Here is a 25,217-nt window from a genome sequence, read left to right on the forward strand (position 1 = left end):
CAGGTTGGTAGCCATGGCTGTGGGTCACATTGGAGGGCTTGGGGGTACGACAGGTTGGTAGCCATGGGTGGTCATGCCGGAGGGCTCGGGAGTACGGCAGGTTGGTAGCCATGGGTGGTCACGCCAGAGGGCTCAGAGGTACAGCAGGTTGGTAGCCATGGCTGTGGGTCACGTCAGAGGGCTCAGGGGTACGGCAGGTTGGTAGCCATGGGTGCGAATCACACCGGAGGACTCAGAGGTACAGCAGGTTGGTAGCCGTGGGTGCAGGTCATGCCGGAGGGCTTGGGGGTACAGCACGTTAGTAGCCATGGCTGTGGGTCACGTCGGAGGGTTCACAGGTACAGCAGGCTGGTAGCCATGGCTGTGGGTCACGTCGGAGGGCTCAGGGGTACGGCAAGTTGGTAGCTATGGCTGTGGGTCACGTCGGGGGGCTTGGTGGTACAGCAGGTTGGTAGCCATGGGTGCAAGTCATGCTGGAGGGCTCAGAGGTATGGCAGGTTGGTAGCCATGGGTGGTTGCGCCAGAGGGCTCAGGGGTACGACAGGTTGGTAGCCACGGGTGCAGGTCACACCAGAGGGCTCAGGGGTATGGCAAGGTTGGTAGCCATGGCTGTGGGTCACTCCGGAGGGCTTCGGGGTACGGCAGGTTGGTAGCCATGGGTGGGAATCACACCGGAGGACTCAGAGGTACAGCAGGTTGGTAGCCGTGGGTGCAGGTCATGCCGGAGGGCTTGGGGGTACAGCACGTTAGTAGCCATGGCTGTGGGTCACGTCGGAGGGTTCACAGGTACAGCAGGCTGGTAGCCATGGCTGTGGGTCACGTCGGAGGGCTCAGGGGTACGGCAAGTTGGTAGCTATGGCTGTGGGTCACGTCGGGGGGCTTGGTGGTACAGCAGGTTGGTAGCCATGGGTGCAAGTCATGCTGGAGGGCTCGGGAGTATGGCAGGTTGGTAGCCATGGGTGGTCACACTGGAGGGCTCAGAGGTATGTCAGGTTGGTAGCCATGGCTGTGGGTCACGTATGGCAGGTTGGTAGCCACGGCTGTAGGTCATGTCTGAGGGCTCAGAGGTATGGCAGGTTGGTAGCCTTCAGAGGTACAGCAGGCTGGTAGCCATGGCTGTGGGTCACGTCGGAGGGCTCACAGGTACAGCAGGCTGGTAGCCATGGCTGTGGGTCACGTCGGAGGGCTCACAGGTACAGCAGGCTGGTAGCCATGGCTGTGGGTCACGTCGGAGGGCTCACAGGTACAGCAGGCTGGTAGCCATGGCTGTGGGTCACGTCGGAGGGCTCACAGGTACAGCAGGCTGGTAGCCATGGCTGTGGGTCACGTCGGAGGGCTCACAGGTACAGCAGGCTGGTAGCCATGGCTGTGGGTCACGTCGGAGGGCTCACAGGTACAGCAGGCTGGTAGCCATGGCTGTGGGTCACGTCGGAGGGCTCACAGGTACAGCAGGCTGGTAGCCATGGCTGTGGGTCACGTCGGAGGGCTCACAGGTACAGCAGGCTGGTAGCCATGGCTGTGGGTCACGTCGGAGGGCTCACAGGTACAGCAGGCTGGTAGCCATGGCTGTGGGTCACGTCGGAGGGCTCACAGGTACAGCAGGCTGGTAGCCATGGCTGTGGGTCACGTCGGAGGGCTCACAGGTACAGCAGGCTGGTAGCCATGGCTGTGGGTCACGTATGGCAGGTTGGTAGCCATGGGTGCGAATCACACCGGAGGACTCAGAGGTACAGCAGGTTGGTAGCCGTGGGTGCAGGTCATGCCGGAGGGCTTGGGGGTACAGCACGTTAGTAGCCATGGCTGTGGGTCACGTCGGAGGGCTCACAGGTACAGCAGGCTGGTAGCCATGGCTGTGGGTCACGTCGGAGGGCTCACAGGTACAGCAGGCTGGTAGCCATGGCTGTGGGTCACGTCGGAGGGCTCACAGGTACAGCAGGCTGGTAGCCATGGCTGTGGGTCACGTCGGAGGGCTCACAGGTACAGCAGGCTGGTAGCCATGGCTGTGGGTCACGTCGGAGGGCTCACAGGTACAGCAGGCTGGTAGCCATGGCTGTGGGTCACGTCGGAGGGCTCACAGGTACAGCAGGCTGGTAGCCATGGCTGTGGGTCACGTCGGAGGGCTCACAGGTACAGCAGGCTGGTAGCCATGGCTGTGGGTCACGTCGGAGGGCTCAGAGGTACAGCAGGTTGGTAGCCATGGCTGTGGGTCACGTCAGAGGGCTCAGGGGTACGGCAGGTTGGTAGCCATGGGTGCGAATCACACCGGAGGACTCAGAGGTACAGCAGGTTGGTAGCCGTGGGTGCAGGTCATGCCGGAGGGCTTGGTGGTACAGCAGGTTGGTAGCCGTGGGTGCAGGTCATGCCGGAGGGCTTGGTGGTACAGCAGGTTGGTAGCCATGGCTGTGGGTCACGTCGGAGGGCTCAGGGGTACGGCAAGTTGGTAGCTATGGCTGTGGGTCACGTCGGGGGGCTTGGTGGTACAGCAGGTTGGTAGCCATGGGTGCAAGTCATGCTGGAGGGCTCGGGAGTATGGCAGGTTGGTAGCCATGGGTGGTCACACTGGAGGGCTCAGAGGTATGTCAGGTTGGTAGCCATGGCTGTGGGTCACGTATGGCAGGTTGGTAGCCATGGGTGGTTGCGCCAGAGGGCTCAGGGGTACGACAGGTTGGTAGCCACGGGTGCAGGTCACACCAGAGGGCTCAGGGGTATGGCAAGGTTGGTAGCCATGGCTGTGGGTCACATTGGAGGGCTTGGGGGTACGACAGGTTGGTAGCCATGGGTGGGTGCGCCAGAGGGCTCAGGGGGACGACAGGTTGGTAGCCATGGGTGGGTGCGCCAGAGGGCTCAGGGGGACGACAGGTTGGTAGCCATGGCTCTGGGTCACATTGGAGGGCTTGGGGGTACGACAGGTTGGTAGCCATGGGTGGTCATGCCGGAGGGCTCGGGAGTACGGCAGGTTGGTAGCCATGGGTGGTCACGCCAGAGGGCTCAGAGGTACAGCAGGTTGGTAGCCATGGCTGGAGGTCATGCGGGAGGGCTCGGGGGTACAGCAGGCTGGTAGCCATGGCTGGAGGTCACATCGTAGGGCTCGGAGGTACAGCAGGTTGGTAGCCATGGCTGTGGGCCCTGCGTTGTGGCAGGAGTGAGGGGGGTCCCGAGCACAGGGATGAGGTGATGGAGGATGCTTCATGCAAGGCCTGGCCATGCTCCCTGTGTCTGCTCCTTTCGAGATGCTGGTCCCAGGCTGGTCATGAATTCCCCGCGACCGGTTTCTACTTTGCTCAGTGCCTGTTTTAAACCAAATAATAAATCACAGCTTCCAGCGCCCTGGCCAGTAAGCCTCCCTGTGCTGACTGGGTTTACAGGCTGCTGTGGTCCTTTTCTCTTCCTGGAGCTCTCTGCTCCACTTCATCGCTTGCCAGGCTGAGGAGGGACCCGCACATCCCTTCTCTCTCGAGCACTGACAGCCCCAGCCCTTGTCCTCTGGTGTTTTTAGCCTCACAGACACAAAGAAGGTTCTTTCATTGGTGTCCTGTCTGTAGAAGGAGCTTAGTTTAGATCATGTAAAGGGGTCAGGGGAGAGTTGCTGTCCCACAAGTGAGCCAGGTTAAAAAGTGACCCTCCTGGACACCCCATGGCCCGTCCAGCCGACAGACGGGGTGAGTGCCAGCCGTCTCTTCCAGGATGACTAAAGCCCTGCTGGAAAAGGATGGTGTGAACTGGCGCCAGAAGCTCCCGCCAATCCCTGCAGTCCCTGTTTCTGCCCAGACGAGGTGGAGCGTTCCTTCTGCTGGAGCCCCCGGGGCAAACCCTCCTCCTGCCACTGCTCCGAAGGGAGAACCAGGTGAGAGCGAGCCCTGGGGCCGGGCACGGAGCCCCGTGGCTGGGAAGGGTGATGGAGGAGGCAGCCACCCCACCTGCTTGGCGTGTCTGCAGCTGGGGCTGAGGCAGGAAAAACCCAGGCCTGGTTCTGCCACAGCCTTTTTGGTTGATTCTGGCTCCTTTGATGTCTCTGTGTCTCACCTCTGGTATGGGGATATTTGCTTTCCGAGAGGCTGCGCTGATCTTGTCAGTTTTATAGCATTCTGTGTTCTTTCATGCTGTTTCCAGACCGGACTGGTGCTGGCACGGAGAGAGCTCGAGCTCTGAAAGAAGAAGGAAATGAACTTGTAAAGAAAGGAAACCATAAAAAAGCAGTGGAGAAGTACAGTGAGAGTTTACAGCTCAACCAGGAATGTGCGACCTACACCAACAGGTACCACTCGGCTCTGTGCCCAACTCCTTCCTGGCCCTTTCTAAAAGCCCCCATGGTACTCCTGGCAGAGCTGTCTAATGTTTGCTCCCAAACAAATGAATAAACAAAAACACCCACACGTTTGCCCCAAGTGCAGTCCTCCCTGTAGTTTGTATAACATTCTTTGATCAAGTACTGCAAAAACTCCTGGAGACACTCTGCTTAGGGCTGCTGAGGGTTTTTCCCCCTTTACTGCTCGTCTGCCGGGACTGTGGTATTTTGAGTAGTGTCTGTTGCCCTATGAACCACAAAATCAGAGTATATTCTGGACTGGTGTAGCTAGGAACATGCATCCTGGGAGTGCAGGTCCTTAGCTTTAGAGCAGGTTGCTCTAAAAATCCTCCTTTATTCAGTCTGAAAAACCCTTTTCTTTTTTTCACTGTTACAACTGAAAAAAACCTTAAGCTGAAGAAATAAGATTACATTCCATATGAGGACAAAGACCGGTTTTGGAGTCCAGCTTTGTTCTGTGCAGGCTGGAGTAGTAGATGCTGCTTTTATCCAAGGGTCTCTAACCAGGTGTGTGTTGCAGAGCTCTCTGTTACCTGACCCTGAAGCAATACAAGGACGCAGTGCAGGACTGCACGGAAGCTCTGAGGTTAGATCCTAAAAACGTTAAGGCGCTCTACAGACGTGCTCAAGCACTTAAAGAACTGAAGGTAAGTCAGGAGTTTTTGAACAGTTATAAGCCAGGATGAGAAGCTTGTTCATGCATGATCAGGGCAAGAGATCCCTTCAGAACCCATTTTTGTGCTAGACAGCATCTGCCCCCGGATAGCTGGGACTGGGGGGGGAATTTTCTTTCACATCACTATTTGCTGGTTGGATCTTGTGAGTTTTCTCAGGTCCTGTTTCTGGAGATGCTGGCAGCAGCTCTATGTTGCATTGAGCTTTTTGTGTCTGGTGAGAGATTCTCTAGGCAGGACTGGAAGACTTAATGCACTGGTGTTGGACTCAGGACCCACTTGAGTGATGAAATTGTCTTTGCCCTAGTTTAAGCATGTTTTAGAACAGCTACACTGATGACAATGCTTAAGCAATTATACAGAGGGAGTCATGGGCTTAGTTGTGTTGTGGGGTAGTGATTCTGCAATAAGACCCTTAGATTGTAGTTTCAATGTCATAACACTTAAAAAAACACATTCTTCTTCTAGGATTACAAATCAAGTATTGCTGATATCAAGAGCTTGTTGAAAACTGAACCAAAGAACACAGCTGCACTGAGATTGCTGCAAGAACTGAACAGAGCCTAGAGTAACCAAGCAACAAGCACAGCCTTGTTTTTCACTGCAGAAGAAAGCTTTTTTCCCTTCTGATGTTGTTACAGGGACCAGTCTTAATGCAGGATCGGTGTCGAGATACATCTTCCACGGCAGCTGAGATGTAACAGGTCCTGTGCCAGCACAGTCAATGTTAAGACACACAATCTATATCAAACTCACTCTATATCTGGCTCTAAGATGATTCAAAGATTTAAGAGTGATGAAATTGTCTTCGCCCTAGTTTAAGCATGTTTTAGAACAGCTACACTGATGACAGTGCTTAAGCAATTATACAGAGGGAGTCATGGGCTTAGTTGTGTTGTGGGGTAGTGATTCTGCAATAAGACCCTTAGATTGTAGTTTCAATGTCATAACACTTAAAAAAATACATTCTTCTTCTAGGATTACAAATCAAGTATTGCTGATATCAAGAGCTTGTTGAAAACTGAACCAAAGAACACAGCTGCACTGAGATTGCTGCAAGAACTGAACAGAGCCTAGAGTAACCAAGCAACAAGCACAGCCTTGTTTTTCACTGCAGAAGAAAGCTTTTTTCCCTTCTGATGTTGTTACAGGGACCAGTCTTAATGCAGGATCAGTGTCGAGATACATCTTCCACTGCAGCTGAGGTGTAACAGGTCCTGTGCCAGCACAGTCAATGTTAAGACACACAATCTATATCAAACTCCACTATCTGGCTCTAAGATGATTCAAAGATTTAATGCCTCTCCCTGAGAGGCATCTAGGTTAACTTCCCTGGTTGAAGTCAACTCACCTATAACTCTTGGCCTCAGGGACTCTCCCCGTGCTGGCTAAGATGCGTGTGAAGTGGCTGTTCTCCTTCTGAAGAGCTATAACCAGAGGGGTTTTTTAGTCCTTATTCAGGTGACAGTTTTGCTGCATTTGTGCTGCTATTACTTAAGTAAAGTTGCTGCAGGAGCTCTGCAGTTGCCCCAGCACCACGTACTGTTCTTGTAACAGAGAGACAGTTACCTGCACAGGGCTGGGCTTGTTCCCTCTCCCCCTTGACGCCTGCTGGCCCTGGGCTGAGTTTCTGCTGCTTCCTGTGTCTGGGCAGATATTTGCAGTAGCAGCTTTCTTTTATTTTTAATTATTCTGCACATTTAAGAAAACAGCAGCAAGTTGAGCCTGCCTTGTCACACTGTGCACTACTTCTTTGAGATTCTGGGTGCTTGGGAATTTTACAATTGTTTTTTTTGTGTTGTTTTTTGTGTTGTGGTTTGTTTGGTTGGTTTTTTTTTAAACAAACACTTTAGCTCCTCTGTGCCTTTTGGAACAGTTGCTACGGGGTGTTGCAGGGTGGAAGATAGGCAGTAACATCCCAGCTGAGGTCTGGCTTATTACTTCAATGCATGTTTATACTTTTTGATCTTATCTGGTATTGGTGGCACTGACTTAAAATGGTAGGTAAAGAGACATTTGGAGTTATGCTATGAACTGTTAAAACCAGTTCTCATTAAAGCCATGTTTATTTTCACTTTAGAGCTGTGTTTTTTTCCGTGATGGATGGTATAGAGGGCAATTGGAACACTTTAACCACTTGACTTCATGCTGTCTCTCCTTTTTGTCAGAGGGCTCCAAGCACTGCTGTACAAGGCCTTGCTTTGGAAGCCATCCATCAGCTGGTGACAATAGATCAGGTCTGCAACCATGGCTGACCCTGGCACACCGTGCATGGGTAGAGTGCTTTAACTGGTAAATCAGGATGCTGGACAATCCTAGACATCCGTACAGGCCAGGAGACAGAAGCTGGCCCATAAGCCAGGGTTCACACATCTCTGTTTCCCAGACTTCTCCCAGCAGTTGGTGTTTCAGGCAGGTACCCCACTGAACTGAATTTAGAAAGCAATCCCTCTAATGGCATTAAAGACAAAGACTTCTTGCCTTCGCCTGACATTAAGTAGCTGTTTGTAGGTCCCAGGGCTGTACTCCATCAGCCGCAATGGACCAGGACTTGGAACAACTCATCCCTGAGGGGCACGAATTGCTCCACTCACTCCACTCCCACTTCTGAGGCCACAGCTCCATCGATCCCACAGGCAGCGCTGCCCCAGCTCCTGCCCAGCCAGGAGGAGGGATTTCAGGGAGATTTCAGCACAGTACACAGATAAGCAGAGGATGGTCACAGGATACAGGAGGGAGACTGGCTTCACTGAGTTAAGAGCTATCCTTTGAAGAGCCTTGCTGTTATCTGGAGTGGCAGACACCTGCCCTGTTCAACCACAGTTCATTACAACACCTCTAAGCAACAACATTCACCACCTCCTTCCCCTCTCAGTGTGGTTTTGTACCTTATATCTGAGACTTTCCCCAGCAATACCACCAGGTAGGCAAAGATCAAGACACACTAACCCAAGGGTCATCTCAGCTCCCACCTCCCCTGCTGCTGGCCCTGCAGGACACTGCCCAGACAGTGCTGTCCCCATGGGCAGCCGGGGAGCACTTGTCAGAGGCACAGCTTCACACACCCCTTCCAAAAGCCACAGCAACTATTCCAGACCTGACACTCCAGACTCACATTTGCATTGCTGCTCTTGCCTCAGTTCCCTAAAGCCTCAGGCTGCCCCAAGGAGTTCAGCCAGGGAGCTGCTCTGAAAGCTTTCCAGTATCCTCCAGTGCACATGGGGATGCCGCTTTGTGGGAAAGTAACAGAAGATTGATGAGGAGGACTCTAAGTAAGTCCTCCTCAAGTGGAGGTGCTCACTTGTGGGGTGCTGGAAAACACATCTATCACACTAATTGTTGCTTAGTTTTGTGTGCTCAACAAGTAGAACATCTGCACTCAGATAACATAGTCCCGGGATGGACTCAGGGCACCTTATCGAACACGCCTGAGATTCCTGCCCTGCTGTTGAAGAGATCAAAGCACAGCAGAAAGCTCTGCCTGCCAGAATCCTTGAAATACAGGCCCAAAAAGCAAGTGGGAGCTCCCTCACTCCCTTGCTAACAAGGACTCTCATGCTAATAAGGACTCTCCCTCCACAGTGCCTGCGTCCCCTGCTTGCCTGCCTCTGCCCAGGTGCTGCTCCAGAGGTCCCCTGATCCATGAGGTATTGACATTAAATTTGTTCTTTGCCCTTAATCTATGGTTTTGTGGTCGTTCCTGCCTCCTGCCTGCATTGGCTCACACAAGCTCCAACCTCACCTTTTCTTTAAAAACCTTGGTCTTCATTCACATCTTTTCTTGGGCTTCGCTGATGTCCCTGTGTTCCTTGGCCCCACTCTGAATTCCCTGTAGCTTTACGGCTGTCTTCTCAAGCCAGGACATCTGGCATTGCAGGTGGTGTCACAGACACAGCTGAACTTGCCTGTCTTGCAAGCCAATTTGCCTTGAACTTGCAACCTGAATAAAGGCTGCAGACAAGCTAGCCAACAGCCAAATGAAAGTTTACCCATACAGTTCTATTCCAGCTCCTTGTATGCATTACACTCATGCAAATATACATTTTCCCTCTAGAAACAAAGCATAAAATCTTCCAGCTAGTTACACTTGGGAAGAAATAATATAAAGGGCCTTCATTTAATTTTTTAAGTGAGTTAAAGTCCTTCATAAGTGTCTGAGAAGGAGACATCTAAGTAGTGCACAGCCAAGGCATCACCCACTGTGAGGAAAAGAAATGTTTAAGGAGAGGGGAGGAAAAATTCGCCAAAAAAAAAAAAAAGGCAAGAAAAAGGAATGATGAAGAGCCCCAGCAGAGCAGAACAGACACCACGCAGGAGCAAATGTGTAAGTGATTCTGTTAAAATGCTGGAAGGCAAACAGGAGGTAGGAGGGGTGACTCAGCAGCGAGAGCATGATACAGCACGAAGGAAGGATGAGCCGGCAGCACACAGGTTGGACAGAGAGAAGGTAGGTGGTGCTGATGGAGGTGTGCTCCTGCCAGCCCTAGGAATCAGTCAAGTAAGGTCAATACTTCGTGCCAGTCCCAAGGAGCCTCTAGGGACTGAAATTCCTTTCCTAAATAGGAAGAGCAGAACATCAAGGCCAGGGTGACGATAGCAACGTGCTCTGGGAGAGGCTCAGGGAGCAGAACACAGAAATAATGGGTCCCAGCTACTCCTGCGAGTGTCCCAGTGGGATGCACTGGATTATGAACGTTTTCAGACCCATCAGTGGCTGCTTGAAACCCCTGGTCAGGAACACACACTGGGAAAGCAGCTTTTGATTTACAGCTGCTCCATCCATAATACCTCAAAAGCCGTGTCTCGCACACCACAGACACACACACAGCGTGGTGACCAGCAGAAGACGTGTCTCGCACACCACAGACACACACAGCGTGGTGACCAGCAGAAGACACTCAGTGCCAGTACTCCTGTAGGCATACATGGTCCATTACAAAAGGAGAACCCCAGGAAGATGATGACTTTTAAAAAGGAATTTAAAAATGGCTAGCTGGAAAGGATAGAATCCAAGTAGATGGTATGAAATTTGCTTAAAGCCATCCTCCTAGAGAGTCAGAAAGGATCAGGAGAACCTGTGGGATGGCAATTTGTTGATTTAATTCCACATGTCCCTTCCTGTCAGCTCTTGGGACTGCTGCCTCACCAGCATCACAAGCTTCAAACACTAATTACAGCAGCCCAACCTGAGTCCATCCCTCCACCTGCATGAAATAGAGGAAAAGTATTTGCTGCCTTTCTGCAAGGGGAACCAACCCATGCTTTGGGGGTGGAAGCATCAGCTTTTTATTAGTGTGAGCTACAGGAACAAATAAAACTACAGAACCCAGTAAATTCACTAAAAGTGATGATTCATCAGCACTTGTCATTTCCCGGGCAACTGAACCAGGCTGGGTTCCACACTACGTTTCACAAGATCCTTCCAGTAGCCAGAAGAGAATTAACATGGGGATTATTTTTTTGTTACAGGTGCAGGAGGAAGCAATTCTGCAAGGTTTACAATACACAAGAAAAAAAAAGAGAAACGGGCATTGAAGACAAACCAGGGTCACTGTATGGGCACTATTCCAGAAGCACGGTGGGGTTGCTGCTGCTGTTCTTCAAAGGCAATGTTCACAGGGCTCACGTTCAGTCCCGAGATCTACAAAAAACACCCAAAACCCAAAGAACCCACATACGCATTTCTCAGCTGCTAAAGGAACAACTTCATCCAGAGAAGAATTCACCTGAACTTGGATTAACACAGTTTCCTTGTGACCACAAGTCAAGAAAATGTTATCTTCAAAGGGGTATGCGAGAGCCTGAATTGCTTGTTAGGGGGTCTGAACCCCCCTCAGCAGTGGGGCCAGCCCTCCTGATCAAGCCCACACAGGATTACCAATGTTTTATAGGGCATCTAGTGACACAGTTCTGAAGAAAACACCAGGAGACCCCAGGAAAGATTGTGGCAGTCCCCACTAGACCTACAGAAAAGCAAGGTCCTTCCCTATCTTCCCTTCTGGTTGCACAGTCCTTGCCTTTGTGAACATAGGGAAAAAAAACACCAACAGCTGCATCTCTGCAGCACGATTAAATCTGGGAAATGGAGGATGAGATTTAAGAAGTGGAATATTACAGCCTGAGATACTTCCATTGCTCATCAAGCCATACTTGGTCAGGACAAGAAACCCCATCCCCAGTTTGAGATTCCCAGAGACCCCAAGCCCACCACACACACCCCGACACCCGCACCTACCCGCAGTCACTGCAGGAAGGCGGCGGCGCTGCTGTTGTGCGAGGTCTCAGTGGCCTGGTGTGCCTGGAGAACAGCAACCGCTTCCTCCATCTTAGGGCAGAGAGCACAAGAGGTGGGGAGAAGTTGAGTTGTTGCAAGGTAGGAGAGCACTGCACAAGAAATGCAATGTCCCAGGTCCCCATCTCCACACAGACCCACTTCCAAGAGGGAAGGGACTGAATAATTATTATGAAATCCAAATCTACTGCTTCTGCAGGAGGCAGATCAGCACAAAGACCTCTTCTGGCTCTTCCCTAGGGAAATGCTGGGGCATCTCTCCTTTTCTACAGGAGTCAGAACTTGCCAGAGAGAAATCAGACTTCTCCATCAGTGGAGCTGCCTGACATCACCCAGCAGAGCCCAGGCTCCTTCCAAAAAACATTGGTGAAAGGGTGAAAGTGAATCCTGTCCTTGAGGACCAACAAGGAGACACAGTCAATTCACTGCAAAAATTTGTTTTGATGGTAACCAAAGCTAGATATTCCCCAGGATTAAGGAGGAAACTGAAGACACCCACCCTGCTTTTCCCCTCTCAAACCCAGCCACCTCCAAACCACCCTTGGAGCTTGGCCCCTGCTGTCAGGGAGCTACTCTGGGCTTCTCCTATTGCCAAAGGTGGGCAGACCTTCAGGCACTGGGTGAGGTGTCATCAACTTAGGGCCCTTTCTGCACATTTTTTCACTTAAAAAAAAGTCCTTCCTTGGCCCATCTTCTGGGCCACGGTCACCTTCCCTTGCAGCAGCCAATCATTAGTCCTTTGGGATGCCATTTGTTTGGACACCGAGTGCCTCCTACCTTGGAGCGCAGGGAGTCAGGGGACTCCAGGAGCAGCAGCAGCTCGGAGTTGTCTATCTCCAGCAGCATCCCAGTGATCTTGCCGGCCAGCGAGGGATGCAGCGCGTGGATCAGAGGGTAGAGACGCTCACCTGCTCCAAACCCCAGGGAGGACATCAGAATGATGTCTTATATCTCAAACCCAGTGCAAGCCCTCCTGCCCTCCCAACTGAGAAGGGACACATGAGTGGTGATGGTGACAGAAAAAGCACTGCTCAAAAGGAAACCTACTCCAGCACATCACACCAATAGCATTTGCAGGCAAAATGCTTCCAGTCCCATACAAGTGGAAGAACTAGCCCTACCTATGGGTCATGCTTACCAGGAAGGAAAGCCATACAAGGAAAGCAGCATGGAGAAGGAAAGCCACCTTTGACTGGCCAGGGACAATGTTAATTGCCCTCCTCCTGCCATTCCCTCCTCCAGCACACAAATTATTTCACTGCCAGATTTTCCACCACATTTTAGCCTGGGTGCCTTGGCCCTGTGCATATGACTCCCCAAATTGGTCTTCTCCCAGGCCTTATCTTGGGCAGACCCTACCCCCTGTGGCCACCAAACACCAAGAGCAGCGATGCAGGATGGCTCAGAGTTCAGGGGAATCACCAGTGTCCCGGTAGGATGGAGCTGCCTCTCCTGCAGAGCTTCACCAGACTCACTGCCAGGCAGCTAACATAGGCAGGGACATGTTCTGCTGCTTCCATACCCTTCCAACACAGCCCAGATTATTTTCTGTTAAAGCAGCATGACATCAGAGCAATCACATGATGGCTTACAGCTTCTCCTAGCAGCTAAGTTATTCCTGGTCCCTACAAGTCCCCATGTCCTGGCATGCACGTACAGCCCCACAGCTGGACCTGCTCCAGCAGAGGAGCCCTGACACCCACCTATCATTTGCTTCTGCTCCTGAGGAGGGGCTGCTGCAAGCATGGATGCCGTCAGCGGCTCCTGGCCATGGACATGCACAGCAGGTTCTCCCACCTGGAGAAAAAAGGCAAACCCAGAGAAGAGCAGCAATCAGAAATGCTGGAAGTGATGCGTGAGCTGCCTGGCTTACAGAAACAGTGCTGGTCCCCAAACCCAGTGGGACATCTCACCCTTCCAAGATGCTGATGCAGACCCCAGCATTGACTGCTTGTAACCAAACGCTGGCTTCCAAGAAAGCCAGAGACAGACATCGCAGATGCATGGCTACTGGATCCCCAGTTACCCCAGCAGCCCCTGGGAAAGGTCCCCATAGCCCCAGTCAAACAGAGCCATGGGGCTGCTGGGGCCATCAGCCATGCCAACCCAGAGCAGGACTAGGTCTGATGCACGGTGTGGTGGTCACACCGAAGCCCAAAGAGTGCTGTTTACCTGTGGAGGCACCACCGGCGGCATGTGCCCCATGGGCTGGATGTTCCTGACGGCCGAGGAGTACTTGTACTGTGGGGCACCCCGCGGAAGGGTGGGCGAGGAGGGCACCCGAGCGCTGACCGTCTGCGTCCCAATGTTGGCTGCAATGAGTGCAGATGCATGGCTACTGGATCCCTAGCCCCAGTTACCCCAGCAGCCCCTGGGAAAGGTCCCCATAGCCCCAGTCAAACAGAGCCATGGGGCTGCTGGGGCCATCAGCCATGCCAACCCAGAGCAGGACTAGGTCTGATGCACGGTGTGGTGGTCACACCGAAGCCCAAAGAGTGCTGTTTACCTGTGGAGGCACCACCGGCGGCATGTGCCCCATGGGCTGGATGTTCCTGACGGCCGAGGAGTACTTGTACTGTGGGGCACCCCGCGGAAGGGTGGGCGAGGAGGGCACCCGAGCGCTGACCGTCTGCGTCCCAATGTTGGCTGCAATGGGGACAAGAACATTTCTAAGGAGGAGCCCCTTAAAGACAGACCTGCTCTGGGGAGGCTGGAGTAAGAAGGGCAGCATGGTCAACCAGAGGGGCTGAAAAATCCCGCCATGGGCTCAAAGCAGCCCCCAGGCCAAAGGCAGCTTCCCCAGGACAGGCAGGGCACTGCAAGTGCCCCCAGCCCACCTAGCTCCTCTTCTGCAGGGAGGTAAGGGCAGAGGAAGGAGAGGTCAAGGGCAAGAGTAGAAGGGACAAACCAAAGACAGCCCTCCTGGTTCCCCTGGTCATTTCAGTGATAAGACACTCAACACCAAAGACCACCTTGAGCTAAACCACATGGAGCCATGAGGGTTGTAGATAGACACTGCCCTACCAGACAGACACACATTTTGGAGGACCTCAGAACTCCACCCACTCACCAGGTGGGCAACTTCCACCCTGGGTTACTTCTGCTGCTCCTCAAAGCCCACCCATGGAGGAGCCTCAGAGAGGGCTGCACTGCAAACTCTGGCAAGCATCCTCCTCTTCCCCACTCACATGAAAGGCGTAATGGGACAGACATAGGGTTGAAGCACTCTTGGGATGAGGAATTCTCTAGATACCACATGCAGGACAGTAGCTCGGTCACCATCCCACCAGCCCTGCAGGAGCATGGCTGTGTTGGCTGGCAAGGCAGAGGGGACACCCCAGGACACAGGGACAGCCCCAGCACAGCCAGGCACTAGGGATGCCAGCGAGGCCTAGTTCTTGGACTCCAAGCACCTCTAACATGAATGTGTTTTACTAGAGGTTCGGCCTTGGCAGCGCTTGAGCCGCTCAACCACCGAGAGAACCTCAGCTTCTGCCCAGGAGGTCCTTCCCCAACCTCCAACTTGGTCTGAGCACTAAGCCTAGGGTGCTGTGGCTGCATCATCATCATTTTAATGAACGTATTCAAGGAGCAGCAGCCAACAAGACCAATCTGCATATCAGAGACCTGTCCCATTATCTGAAAGACCACAACCTTCCCCAAAAGTTACACACTTATTTACTACAGACACTGCTCCAGTCCCATCACATCCGAGGGCACCATCCAGACTCCTCCATGAGTAATTCCACAAACTGATCCATCTTCGGAGGCAGACCCAAGCATGCAGCAAGCACCCTTGCCAACACCTGGCCACCACAGCAATGTCCCAGCTGGGTCTTTCCCCCACTCACCCACTCTCTGGGCCTGGGGGGGCACACGGGGCACCTGGGTGGAGGCCTGTCTCATGGTGCTGATGTTGGACAGCAGGCGCCGGGGCGGCACGGCAGTCCTCATGATGGGGGTAGCAGCAGGATACGCTGCTGTAGAGATAGAGCACAATGAATAAAGCTTCTTGGTAGCAAAGGCATGGAAGGAGATGTGTGGGGGGTAGTGAACACAGCTGGGGAAAGCTCAGGAGCACCTCACCTCAGGGGTCAACCCAAATGGCTCAGACACCAGTGCCCATCACTGTGACCCCTGCACCAAACTCCCACATGCTTCTCCAGGTGATGCCCCCCGCTGTGGTTATATGCTTTGTGCTGCTTTTAGAGACCCTCAGTCCCTAACCAAGTCCAGCTTGCACCAAGAGCCCCCGGGGGGAGGCAGGAGGACTCACGGGGAGGCCGGGAGGGCTGCGCACTCCAGCGAGTGGCAGGACGGACTTGGACAACTGGGCTGGGGCTGTAGAAGGTAGCTCTGGTTTGTGGCTAGGAAAGGAGAACACATTATCCAAGGTGACATGGGAGCCGAGCTGAGCCAGGTCTAACACAGAGCATCTCAGTGGCCACCGTGCAGAGTCAGGAGAGCCAAAAACACACTCTGTAGCATGCCAGAGGGCTTTAAAGATAAACCCCCAGTCCTGCTGCCTGCATGTCCTCCAGCAGCTCCATTGATCTCCTCCCCACCAGCTTTTGCACCTCTGTAACCCTTCTCCCTCCCATCCTTTCATCAGGAGACCACTCCTCCATGCTCACACCCTCCCACCAAACTCCTCCTTGGTCCCCTCCTTTGAGGAGCAGTTGGTGGCAACTAAACCTCCAGCCCATTGCCTGGAACACTTGCACCCCACCAGCATTTTGGCAAGCCCTGCCACTTATGCAGAAGCCTGACACTGGTCTCACACCAACATATGCTCTGGTCTCCACAAACTGGAGATACATGAGGTCCTCTGCCCCACTGCCACCCCCCTCCTCCAGCCCAGGGCAAACCAGGGTCCCCATGAGAGGCTGCCATTCGGGAGTGGGGACTCACCTGGGGGATGGGGGGTAGGAAGTACCCCGGGGGGGGCTGGAAGGAGCCCAGGAGAGGGCCAGGCAGGGCCCTCATGGTGGCTAATCTCTGCATGTACTGGTTGGTGAGGATTGCTTTCCGCTCCTCTTTCCTTTGAGCGAGCGCGACGTAGAGGGGCTTGGTGCTGACGATCCGCCCGTTCATTTCCGTCACGGCCTTGGTAGCCTCTTCTGGGGAGGAAAAACATACAAACCCAAACCCTTTGCTGTGGCCACCCTCTGTCATCACCTAAAATTGGATTAGAACAAGACAGCTAAGTCCACAGATCGCCGCAGCACCTGCAAAGCACAGCACGGCAGGGGGGAGCGTGTGGGACCCACAGGCACCCCACTGCAGCCCCCACACCCGGGGTGGGACAGATGGGGATGTGCCCATGGGGCTCCATGGAGAGGTTTCTCCAGGGAAAGGGAGGATTTGCTTGCACAAAACCAGTAGGTTTGGGAAATGAAGTTGGCAGAGTCTGGGCAAGCCCAAGACCTGTGATCTTCCAGGGGTCTGTGCCCCAGCCCCACGGGCCAGCAATGCTCCAGTGCTTAATCACACAGGATCCAACAAGGGTTGGGGGTCAGTGGGACACCATGCCCTTGGGACAGATGGGGATGTGCCCATGGGGCTCCATGGAGAGGTTTCTCCAGGGAAAGGGAGGATTTGCTTGCACAAAACCAGTAGGTTTGGGAAATGAAGTTGGCAGAGTCTGGGCAAGCCCAAGACCTGTGATCTTCCAGGGGTCTGTGCCCCAGCCCCACGGGCCAGCAATGCTCCAGTGCTTAATCACACAGGATCCAACAAGGGTTGGGGGTCAGTGGGACACCATGCCCTGCTTGAGGGCTGGGTGGCATCTGTCCCCAGCAGCTGGCAGGTTACAGGTATCCAACCTTAAAGCCAGACCATCCCTCTGCACCAGTACACACGGCCTGCAAGAGAAGCCTGGCACCAGTCCTGGTGGCAGGACTGACACTCCTCATGGCTTTTTTTCCAAAAGGCACAACACCAGCCTGTCAGGCAGGCAGATCCCGCTCTGCCCAGATAGAGGTGGCTTTGGGGTCATTTCCGTTTGTTTCAGTGTCACATTGGTCCTGAACTGCAGAACGGCCGTGCAATATTCAGAATGATGTGGCTTTAAGGTCCCACACCCTGGACCTCACTGGGGCTGGGGTAAGGGACTACAAAATATTTGCTGAATCAATAAGCTCCTCAGGACAGCATAGGGGACAAGTGGCATGTCCTTCAGACTTGGCTTGAAATGCAAAGCCATCAGCAGGGAACCATAGCTCAACAGGATGATAGTCCTGATCCATTTCCAAGGGCTGACCCCAGGAACCCCAGTGACAGCCCTGGTCCCTCACCTTGGCGCTGGTGATGGTGCCGTAGGGAGAGAACTCCTTCCTCAGCCTCTCGTCATCTATCCCATCATCCAGGTTCTTCACATACAGGTTGACCCCCTGCAAACAGGCAAAATAAAAAAAGCAACTTGGCCCCCGGGCTCCCAACATTTACAGCACCTTTTCAAGATTAAAAGTGTGTTTCACCAGCAGCTCAGCTGGAGGGTGAGACATCCCACAAGCACATCCTCTCCAGAGCTACTGGAGGACCAGTGGTGTGGAGAGGAGCCAGGACCATGTGTGTGCTCCACTTGTAGGTGAAATGCCTGGAGTGAAGACGGCACCGAGACCATCACTATGAAGCTGCTCCAAGACCTCAGGAAGTCACCTCATTTCCAGCCTTATATTTTAATTTCTGGAAAAGAGCAGACCTGTTTGTTCACCTGCCAACATCATCCTGGGTTTAGATCTCTCTCTTCTTTCCTGATACCACTTCCCAGGACAGTGATGACAGTGATGACTGAACCCCTGTGTGGGCCTTTTTTAATTGCAGAAGGGACCCAGCACACTGATCTGCTCTGGAGAGCCCCGCTCTGTCCCCACGCAGAGGATGTTCCTGGATGCCCATGGGGTTTTGTCCCTGGTGCAGACCAGCAGGATGGAGCATCCCGCTCCCCCCTTACCTGGTACCTGCTCACTCGCTCCTGCTTGATCTGCTCAAATTTCCTCTTCAGCTCGCTCTGGCGCTCCAGCCGCTTCTGGGCTCGGCCCACGTAGACCATCCGCCCATTGATCTCCTTCCCGTTCATGTCGGCCACCGCCTGCCGGTGGAGGGAAGGGCTCTGAGTGCTGGGGGAAGCCAATGGCCACGGCTCTACTCTTCACCCACCACCCCAGTCCAGCCCCACTGTGAGCAGAGACCCCCCTGGGTGAGGACTGGGCAGCAGCTCTGCTCCCCTTTGCCAGGTCCTGCCCATCCAGGCGTGATCGAAGCCAGCGAGGGCCCCCCGTGAGGTGGGAACATCAGCAGGGGAGAAGCTCGGGGCTGAGACAGCAGAAGGACAGTGAGGAGCCTCTTGCCTTCTGGGCTTCTTCATGCTTCTCAAAGTTGACAAACCCGAAGCCCTTCGAACGGCCAGTGCTATCCATCATGACTTTGACACTTAGCGTCTTCCCTGCAAGAGGAGAGGAAAGTATCCCTCTGAAGAAGGGTGCCCACCCAGGGGGTGCCACTGGCACATGCACCATGCTCTAGAGCCACCATGAGAAGCCAGTCCAGCAGGGAGACCAGAGAGTTGTGACAGCACAGAAAGGCCAAACAGAGGGACAGAGAGCAGGATCCCCACCACGAGGCAGGACCAGGAGGCTGCACGTGTCAACGAGTGTGATCCCTCCCACTCTGGATGCTGCTGTCCTCACTGCTGGCTTTTTGGTTTCTCCAGCCAGGGCACTGAGGTCCTGTGGCCAGAAGTTCTCATCTCCTTCATATATGAATGCATATATCGGGTTTGTACAAAGGGTATTCAGAAATTAATCGAGCAAACACTGGCCAAGCATGGGCAGTATGGTCCATGGGTTGGCACAACAGTATGTTCTGTGGCAAAAGGCATCCCCCAGTAACAGACTGAACTGGAAAAGCCACTAGTGCTTTAATATCAGACTCAACATCTCTTATTCCCAGGGGTCCTATAACCAGATGTGCTGGTTTCAAAACAATTTTAAAAACTAACACAACAAAAACCTCTCCTCTTGTTCCCCAAGAAAGTAAAAACATTTTTTTCCAGGAGAGCACCTACTACAAGTTATCTTCCATCACTGCAGGAAAATACATGTGATGTCCTGACAATTTAAGCCACTGTGGTCCTTTTACAATGTGGTGTTTAAGTCAGTCAGATCCCATTGAGAGAAGGGGCTCGGTATTTCCATCAAGCACAGCTTTCTGTGCAGTTGCTCCAATTTATTCGACACAAGGGTATTTTGCTTCAACGACTCTACTCACCAAACTTGGAGAATATTTCCCGCAGTCTGTCATCATCCATGTCATCCCCAAAGTTTTTGATGTAGACGTTGGTGAACTCCATCGCCCGAGCCCCAAACTCTGCCTCACGCTCTTTGCGGGATTTGAAATGGCCAACAAACCTGCAGGAAGCAGGGAAAGGGACATGAAACCCTCCACGTCCTTTGCAGAGGGAGGATGGACACAGGCACATCTGCCTCAGTGCAGGCAGAGAGAGACCCCATCACCTCAGGCCATGCTTTGCTCACCCGTAAACCCACCATGTGTTTCACATCCAGCAACTTGGTGATCATAGAATGGTTTGGGTTGGAAGGGACCTTAAAGACCATCCACTTCCAACCCCCCTGCCATGGGCAGGGACACCTCCCACCAGACCATGTTGCTCAAAGCCCCATCCAACCTGGCCTTGAACACCTCCAGGGATGGGGCAGCCACAACTTCTCTGAGCAACCTGGGCCAGTGTCTCACCACCCTCACAGCAAAGAATTTCTCCCTAAGATCTAGTCTAAATCTCCCCTTGATGTCCCACCAAGGCTTCCTTTATCCCACTTGGCACTACTGAAACAGGGAGAGTGGTAACACGGGGGAAAGTGGGGGTGTCAACTCAAGAGACCCCAAAAGACCCCCAAGGGATGCCACCAAGTGCCAGCTCTCTTCCTCCAAGGTACCCCCAAAGCCCTCGGGCAGCCGCTTGACTCTGTGGAGACCGGGAGGTAGAGAATAAGGTGCTGCAATGCAAACAGAGAGCTGAAGAACAACAAAACCTCTTCCTGCCCAGTTTATCTGATGCTGACAGCCCAGATGGAGGACCAGCCCTGTTCTGCGGGCACTGGTTACACCGCCTTAGCAACAAAGCACAGCCCGGGGTTGGACTCCTTCCCCAGTGCCAGGAACTGCTCCAAACCATTATCACACTTCCACCAGCATCGACCACGAGTGACTCACTGCCCCGGAGAGCAGAGGAACCACCATGCCCAGTAAGAATGGGTGGGAAGAGAGGAAAAAGAGAGCAGCAGGAGGTGGGAGCCCCAGCAGGGCAGGCGTTTGCTCCGGAGCGTGCAGCGAGGGGAGGGAGGAGCAGAGCGAGATGATGGTCTCCTCTCTGGCACTTACACCTTCCGGTCGTTGAGCAACATCCCATTCATGGTCTCGATGGCCCGAGTTGCTGCCTCGTGAGTCTCAAAGTGAACAAAGCCATAGCCACGGGACCCGTTTTCATCACAAACCACCTACAAACGCAGAGCAAGGAGGAGCAGGGGGCGGGGGAAGAACCCAACCCCAAACCAGACAGACATTGGTTTTCTCCATGCCTGCACATGAGTAAGTTGCAGGAAAACCCACCCTCATTTTCCAGGGGCGTTTGCCCTCCCTGACATCCCACTCCCACAGTGGCTGAGCTGTGTTTGGGTGCTGACAGCAGGGCAGGGAGCCGGGAGAGCCAAGGACCAGGCACCCAGTGCTTTATATGGTGCCCAAGAGCTTGTGGCTCACCAAGATGACCCAAGTGCCATCGCTGAGCTGAGCTCATGGAGGACAAGGCACATCCCTGTGCAGGGACTAGGAGGCAGGGGGAAAGCCCCCATTGCCAGGGGAAACACAGCAGGGACTTTGAGCTTCAGAGCAGGTGGGATTTTAGAGGAAGCTTTGTAGGAAGTGAAACGAGAAAGTGAGTTTCAGCTGGCAGGAGCACGCTGCCCAGAACATGGGCAGCCAGCCCTTTCCTGCAGGACCCATGTACCTTGCACGACAGGATGTTTCCAAAGGCAGAGAACGTGTCGTACAGGGCTTTGTTATCAATGGAGTCATCCAGGTTCTTGATGAAGACGTTTCCAACCCCCGACTTCCTGAGCCCGGGGTCCCGCTGGGACCACATGATGCGGATGGGGCGGCCTTTGATCACTTCGAAGTTCATGGTGTCCAGGGCTCGCTCAGCTGGAGAAGAAGTGAAGACAGGGGGAGAGGGGAGGGTAACAGAGATAGATCCCCCTCACATCCTACAGCAGCTGAGACAGGCACAGGAGGCAGGGATACTGTTGGACAGGAGCTCGTTAACCTAAACGAGACAGGCAACGCTGCCTCCCAGGGCAGCAGGGCCAGGCAGGGGCTGCTCTGCTCCCCTCCCGCCACAACACTCATTCCTTTTATATTTTTTTTTTTTTTTTTTCCTCTCCAAAGCATGTCCAACTCCCACGGGATCATCCATTTCACTGCAAGCTCCAGGTTGGCAGGTGCCCAACTCATTTTCCCAGCAAGGATTTTGGTCTCCAGGGCAACTAACCCAACACCTTCCCCTCACCGCTGCCTCGCTCCAGCATCAAACGCCTGTCGGGTACCACTCCAAGCAGCCCTGTATCACCACCGTGCCTGCCAGGAGAGGGGACTCACCTGCCCATGCTGTGAGCCAGTGGGCAGCTGGTTGCCCCAGGGAAGGGCAGAAGGGATTTTGGTGCCCTTCTCCATAAGCTCATAGAGGAAGGAGACTCTTGCAAGTCACCTTCCTCCCTGCTACAAACCCAAAGCCCACTCAGAGCAGAGACAGGAGTGGGATGTGTCATCATCTGAGAGCAGGTTGGGGTTAGTTACAACCAAAACCCAACGTTAGGAGCATATTGCCCAAGCCCCAACACCTGATGCATCTACTCAGACCTGCTTTTCTACCACCTACCCTTCCTTCTCTCACACTGCCCCAAGCCCCCGTTGGGAGGCAGCTCCTCGGGGCTGCGTTATGGGATCTTACCATCCGCGGGCTGCTGGAAGTTTATGTAGGCATAGCCCAGAGATCGGCGGGTGGCCACGTCCCGACACACTCGGATGGACATGATGGGCCCAGCAGGCGAGAACTTCTCATAGAGCATGGCTTCGGTCACGTCCGGGTGGAGGTCTCCCACATAGAGAGAGGCTAAGGGGTAGCCAGGGCCGCTTGCGTTCATGGTCAACCACAAAGCTCAGCTGTGGAGGAAGAGAGAGCCGAGGCTGTGAGGCACAGGGTTTAGATCTCTTGCAGCAACCACAGACCCACGCTGGGACCGGCCCCACTGCAGCAGTGAGAGCCCTGCCCTTAGAATCATAGAATCATAGAGGTTGGAAGAGACCCTTGGGATCATCGAGTCCAACCATCTACCCTACTCTACAAAGTCATCCCCTACACCATGTCCCTCAGCACTGCATCTAAACGGCCCTTAAACACAGCCAGGGATGGTGACTCCCCCACCTCCCTGGGCAGCCTGCTCCAATGCCCTATCACTCTTTCCGTGAAAAATTCTTTCCTAATGTTCAATCTAAACCTACCCTATTGGAGCTTGAAGCAGCAGTGGGACAGGAATACCCTGGGGATGCTGTAGTTCCCAGATTATTCAGGGATATTCCCATGTTGGTACAAAAGCCCAGCTGGGGCAATCTGCACGTGTCTGAGCCCCCACAAACCTGGGGAGCAGCCAGAGGGACACAACACATCACACATGCCAATTTGTTCCTTCCAACACTCAAACCCCAAGAGAAATGAGATGGAATTTAAATCCTCAGAAGGTAAACAGCCCTCCCCCACCCAAGACTTCCATTTTAACCCCTCCTAGACTGCTCCCTCCAGCCAGAACAAACCAGGGGGAATGGGTTCGCTTTGGTTCAGCAGAGCTGCCCCACCAGGGGACCAACTTCCCCCAAGCAGCCCCACAGCCCTCACCACTGCAACCAGTGCTCCCAGCAACCGTCTCCATCCCTAACAAGGCAAACACAGGTTTTTAGCCAAGCCTTCCCAGAGCAACAAGCCCCAGCTTGCTGATGAGCACCCCCCCCACCCCAAAGCAGGGAGGGGAAATTGATGCTCAGTCTCCCACTGCTTTCAGTTGGGTATGAAGTTGTGAGTGAAGATTTCAGTCACTGCTTGAGAAGGCCAAGGTACTGCCCAGGAAAACAGAAATGCAGCTTCTGCCCTAAAAGCTTAGAAGCCCATCTTTGGGGCTCTTATCTGAGAGGTCAAAATACTCAAGGCACTCGTTAAGATGCCCTGAGGATGCCCAAAATAAATGCACACACTTAGGAGAGGTGCACTAAGCAATCCCTCAGTCAGAGGCAAGTCACCATCAAGGGCAGGACATGGAAGAGCCGTGCATGAGCTCTGTGAGACCACCCTACTCCTCATACAACCATAGACCAACCAAGACCATAGAATCGTGAAGGTTGGAAGGAACCTTAAGATCATTGAGCCCAACTGTTAAGCAAGATGCATCTCCCAAGGTGTCATAGCAAAAAACCCACAGGCTGAGAGGGCAAACACAGCACTCCCCTACAGCCAGAGGGGGAAAGAGCCAGGGAAGGGTGTTAAGAGAGGACCAAGTGGGAGCAGTGAGCAGGGACCAACCAAAAAAATCCACAGGCTGAGAGAGCAAACACAGCACTCCCCTACAGCCAGAGGGGGAAAGGGCCAGGGAAGGGAGTTAAGAGAGGACCAAGCGGGAGCGGTGAGCATGGACCAACCAAGAGCATAGAATTGTTAAGGTTGGAAGGGACCTTAAGATCATTGAGCCTGACCACCAAGAAAGATGCATCTCCCAAGGTGTCACAACAAAGAAAAACACAGGCTGAGAGAGCAAACACAGCATCTCCCAAGGTGTCATAGCAAAAAACCCACAGGCTGAGAGGGCAAACACAGCACTCCCCTACAGCCAGAGGGGGAAAGAGCCAGGGAAGGGTGTTAAGAGAGGACCAAGTGGGAGCAGTGAGCAGGGACCAACCAAGACCATAGAACTGTTAAGGCTGGAAGGAACCTTGCAATAGCTGAGTCAAACCACCAGCCAAGATGCACCTCCCAAGGTGTCACAGCAAAAAAAACACAGGCTGAGAGAGCAAACACAGCTGCAGGGAAGCGCTGGAGGGGCAAAGAGCCATGGAAGGGAGTTAAGAGAGGACCAAGCGGGAGCGGTGAGCATGGACCAACCAAGAGCATAGAACCGTTAAGGTTGGAAGGGACCTTACAGGCGTTGAGTGAAACCATCAACCAAGATGCACCTCCCAGGGTGTCACAGCAAAAAAAACACAGGCTGAGAGAGCAAACACAGCTGCAGGGAAGCGCTGGAGGGGCAAAGAGCCATGGAAGGGAGTTAAGAGAGGACCAAGCAGGAGTGGTGAGCATGGACCAACCAAGAGCATAGAACCATTAAGGCTGGAAGGGACCTTACGGTCATTGAGTGAAACCACCAGCCAAGATACACCTCCCAAGGTGTCACAGCAAAAAAAAACACAGGCTGAGAGAGCAAACACAGCAATCCCCTACAGCCAGGGGTGGAAAGAACCAGGGAAAGGAGTTAAGAAAGGACCAAGGGGGAGCGGTGAAGACCGAGCCAGTCCCGGGGGCAGGCGATGACCCCACAGAGTTGCATCTCCATCCCCACGGAGCCCCCCAAGGCTGAGCCCACCCAACCGGGGACCGGGCAGAGGAAGGGAGCTTGCTCTCCGTGTAGGACCACCACCGACATCCCTCCCCACCTCCCCGGGGAGAAGCCGCCCCCGGTCCCCCACACTCACACCGAGGGCTCCGGCGGGCAGAGCAGCACCGCTCCGGTTGCGGGAACCCACCGCCTCTTCCCATCGCCGTCCCGGGGGCGGGACGGGACCTCCCCGCCCTCCACCAGCTGCGGACCCGGCCCGGCACCGCCCCGGG

The 25,217-nt window shown here is 53.8% G+C and overlaps 2 protein-coding genes across 2 annotated transcripts in view; one reads left to right on the forward strand and one right to left on the reverse strand.

The window, feature by feature from the left end:
- Positions 1 to 5,754, forward strand: part of TOMM34 (translocase of outer mitochondrial membrane 34) — a 6,361-nt gene extending 607 nt beyond the window's left edge. Inside the window, exons 3-6 of the mRNA XM_014941228.1 lie at positions 3,684 to 3,844; positions 4,111 to 4,255; positions 4,827 to 4,953; positions 5,449 to 5,754. Coding sequence (XP_014796714.1) covers positions 3,684 to 3,844; positions 4,111 to 4,255; positions 4,827 to 4,953; positions 5,449 to 5,547 — 532 coding nt within the window. The 3' untranslated portion in view covers positions 5,548 to 5,754. The remainder of the gene's footprint in view (positions 1 to 3,683; positions 3,845 to 4,110; positions 4,256 to 4,826; positions 4,954 to 5,448) is intronic.
- A 5,467-nt stretch (positions 5,755 to 11,221) lies between these two features.
- Positions 11,222 to 22,491, reverse strand: PABPC1L (poly(A) binding protein, cytoplasmic 1-like). Its single transcript, XM_014941229.1, has 14 exons — positions 22,299 to 22,491; positions 21,300 to 21,493; positions 20,675 to 20,790; positions 19,544 to 19,683; positions 18,625 to 18,719; positions 18,228 to 18,365; positions 17,569 to 17,664; positions 16,184 to 16,450; positions 15,549 to 15,639; positions 15,124 to 15,249; positions 13,794 to 13,918; positions 12,976 to 13,069; positions 12,050 to 12,180; positions 11,222 to 11,305 (listed from the first exon to the last, which is right to left on the reverse strand). Exons 1-14 carry the CDS (start codon positions 22,489 to 22,491, stop codon positions 11,222 to 11,224), a joined length of 1,890 nt encoding a protein of 629 aa, XP_014796715.1.
- Positions 22,492 to 25,217: the final 2,726 nt, after the last annotated feature.

This window comes from Calidris pugnax, unplaced genomic scaffold, assembly GCF_001431845.1.
Source record: "Calidris pugnax isolate Ruff unplaced genomic scaffold, ASM143184v1 scaffold55, whole genome shotgun sequence".
NCBI lineage: Eukaryota > Metazoa > Chordata > Aves > Charadriiformes > Scolopacidae > Calidris > Calidris pugnax.

Bases quoted from the DNA above. Each gene is read 5' to 3' on its own strand.
- PABPC1L (XM_014941229.1), bottom strand. From the start codon at position 22,491: ATGAACGCAAGCGGCCCTGGCTACCCCTTAGCCTCTCTCTATGTGGGA. The intron at 15,640-16,183 runs GTGAGTCCCCAC...CTCCTTTCCTAG, and splicing joins TCCTACCCCCCATCCCCCAG to CCACAAACCAGAGCTACCTT. The intron at 11,306-12,049 runs GTAGGAGGCACT...CTCTGCCCTAAG, and splicing joins CTGACTCCCTGCGCTCCAAG to ATGGAGGAAGCGGTTGCTGT.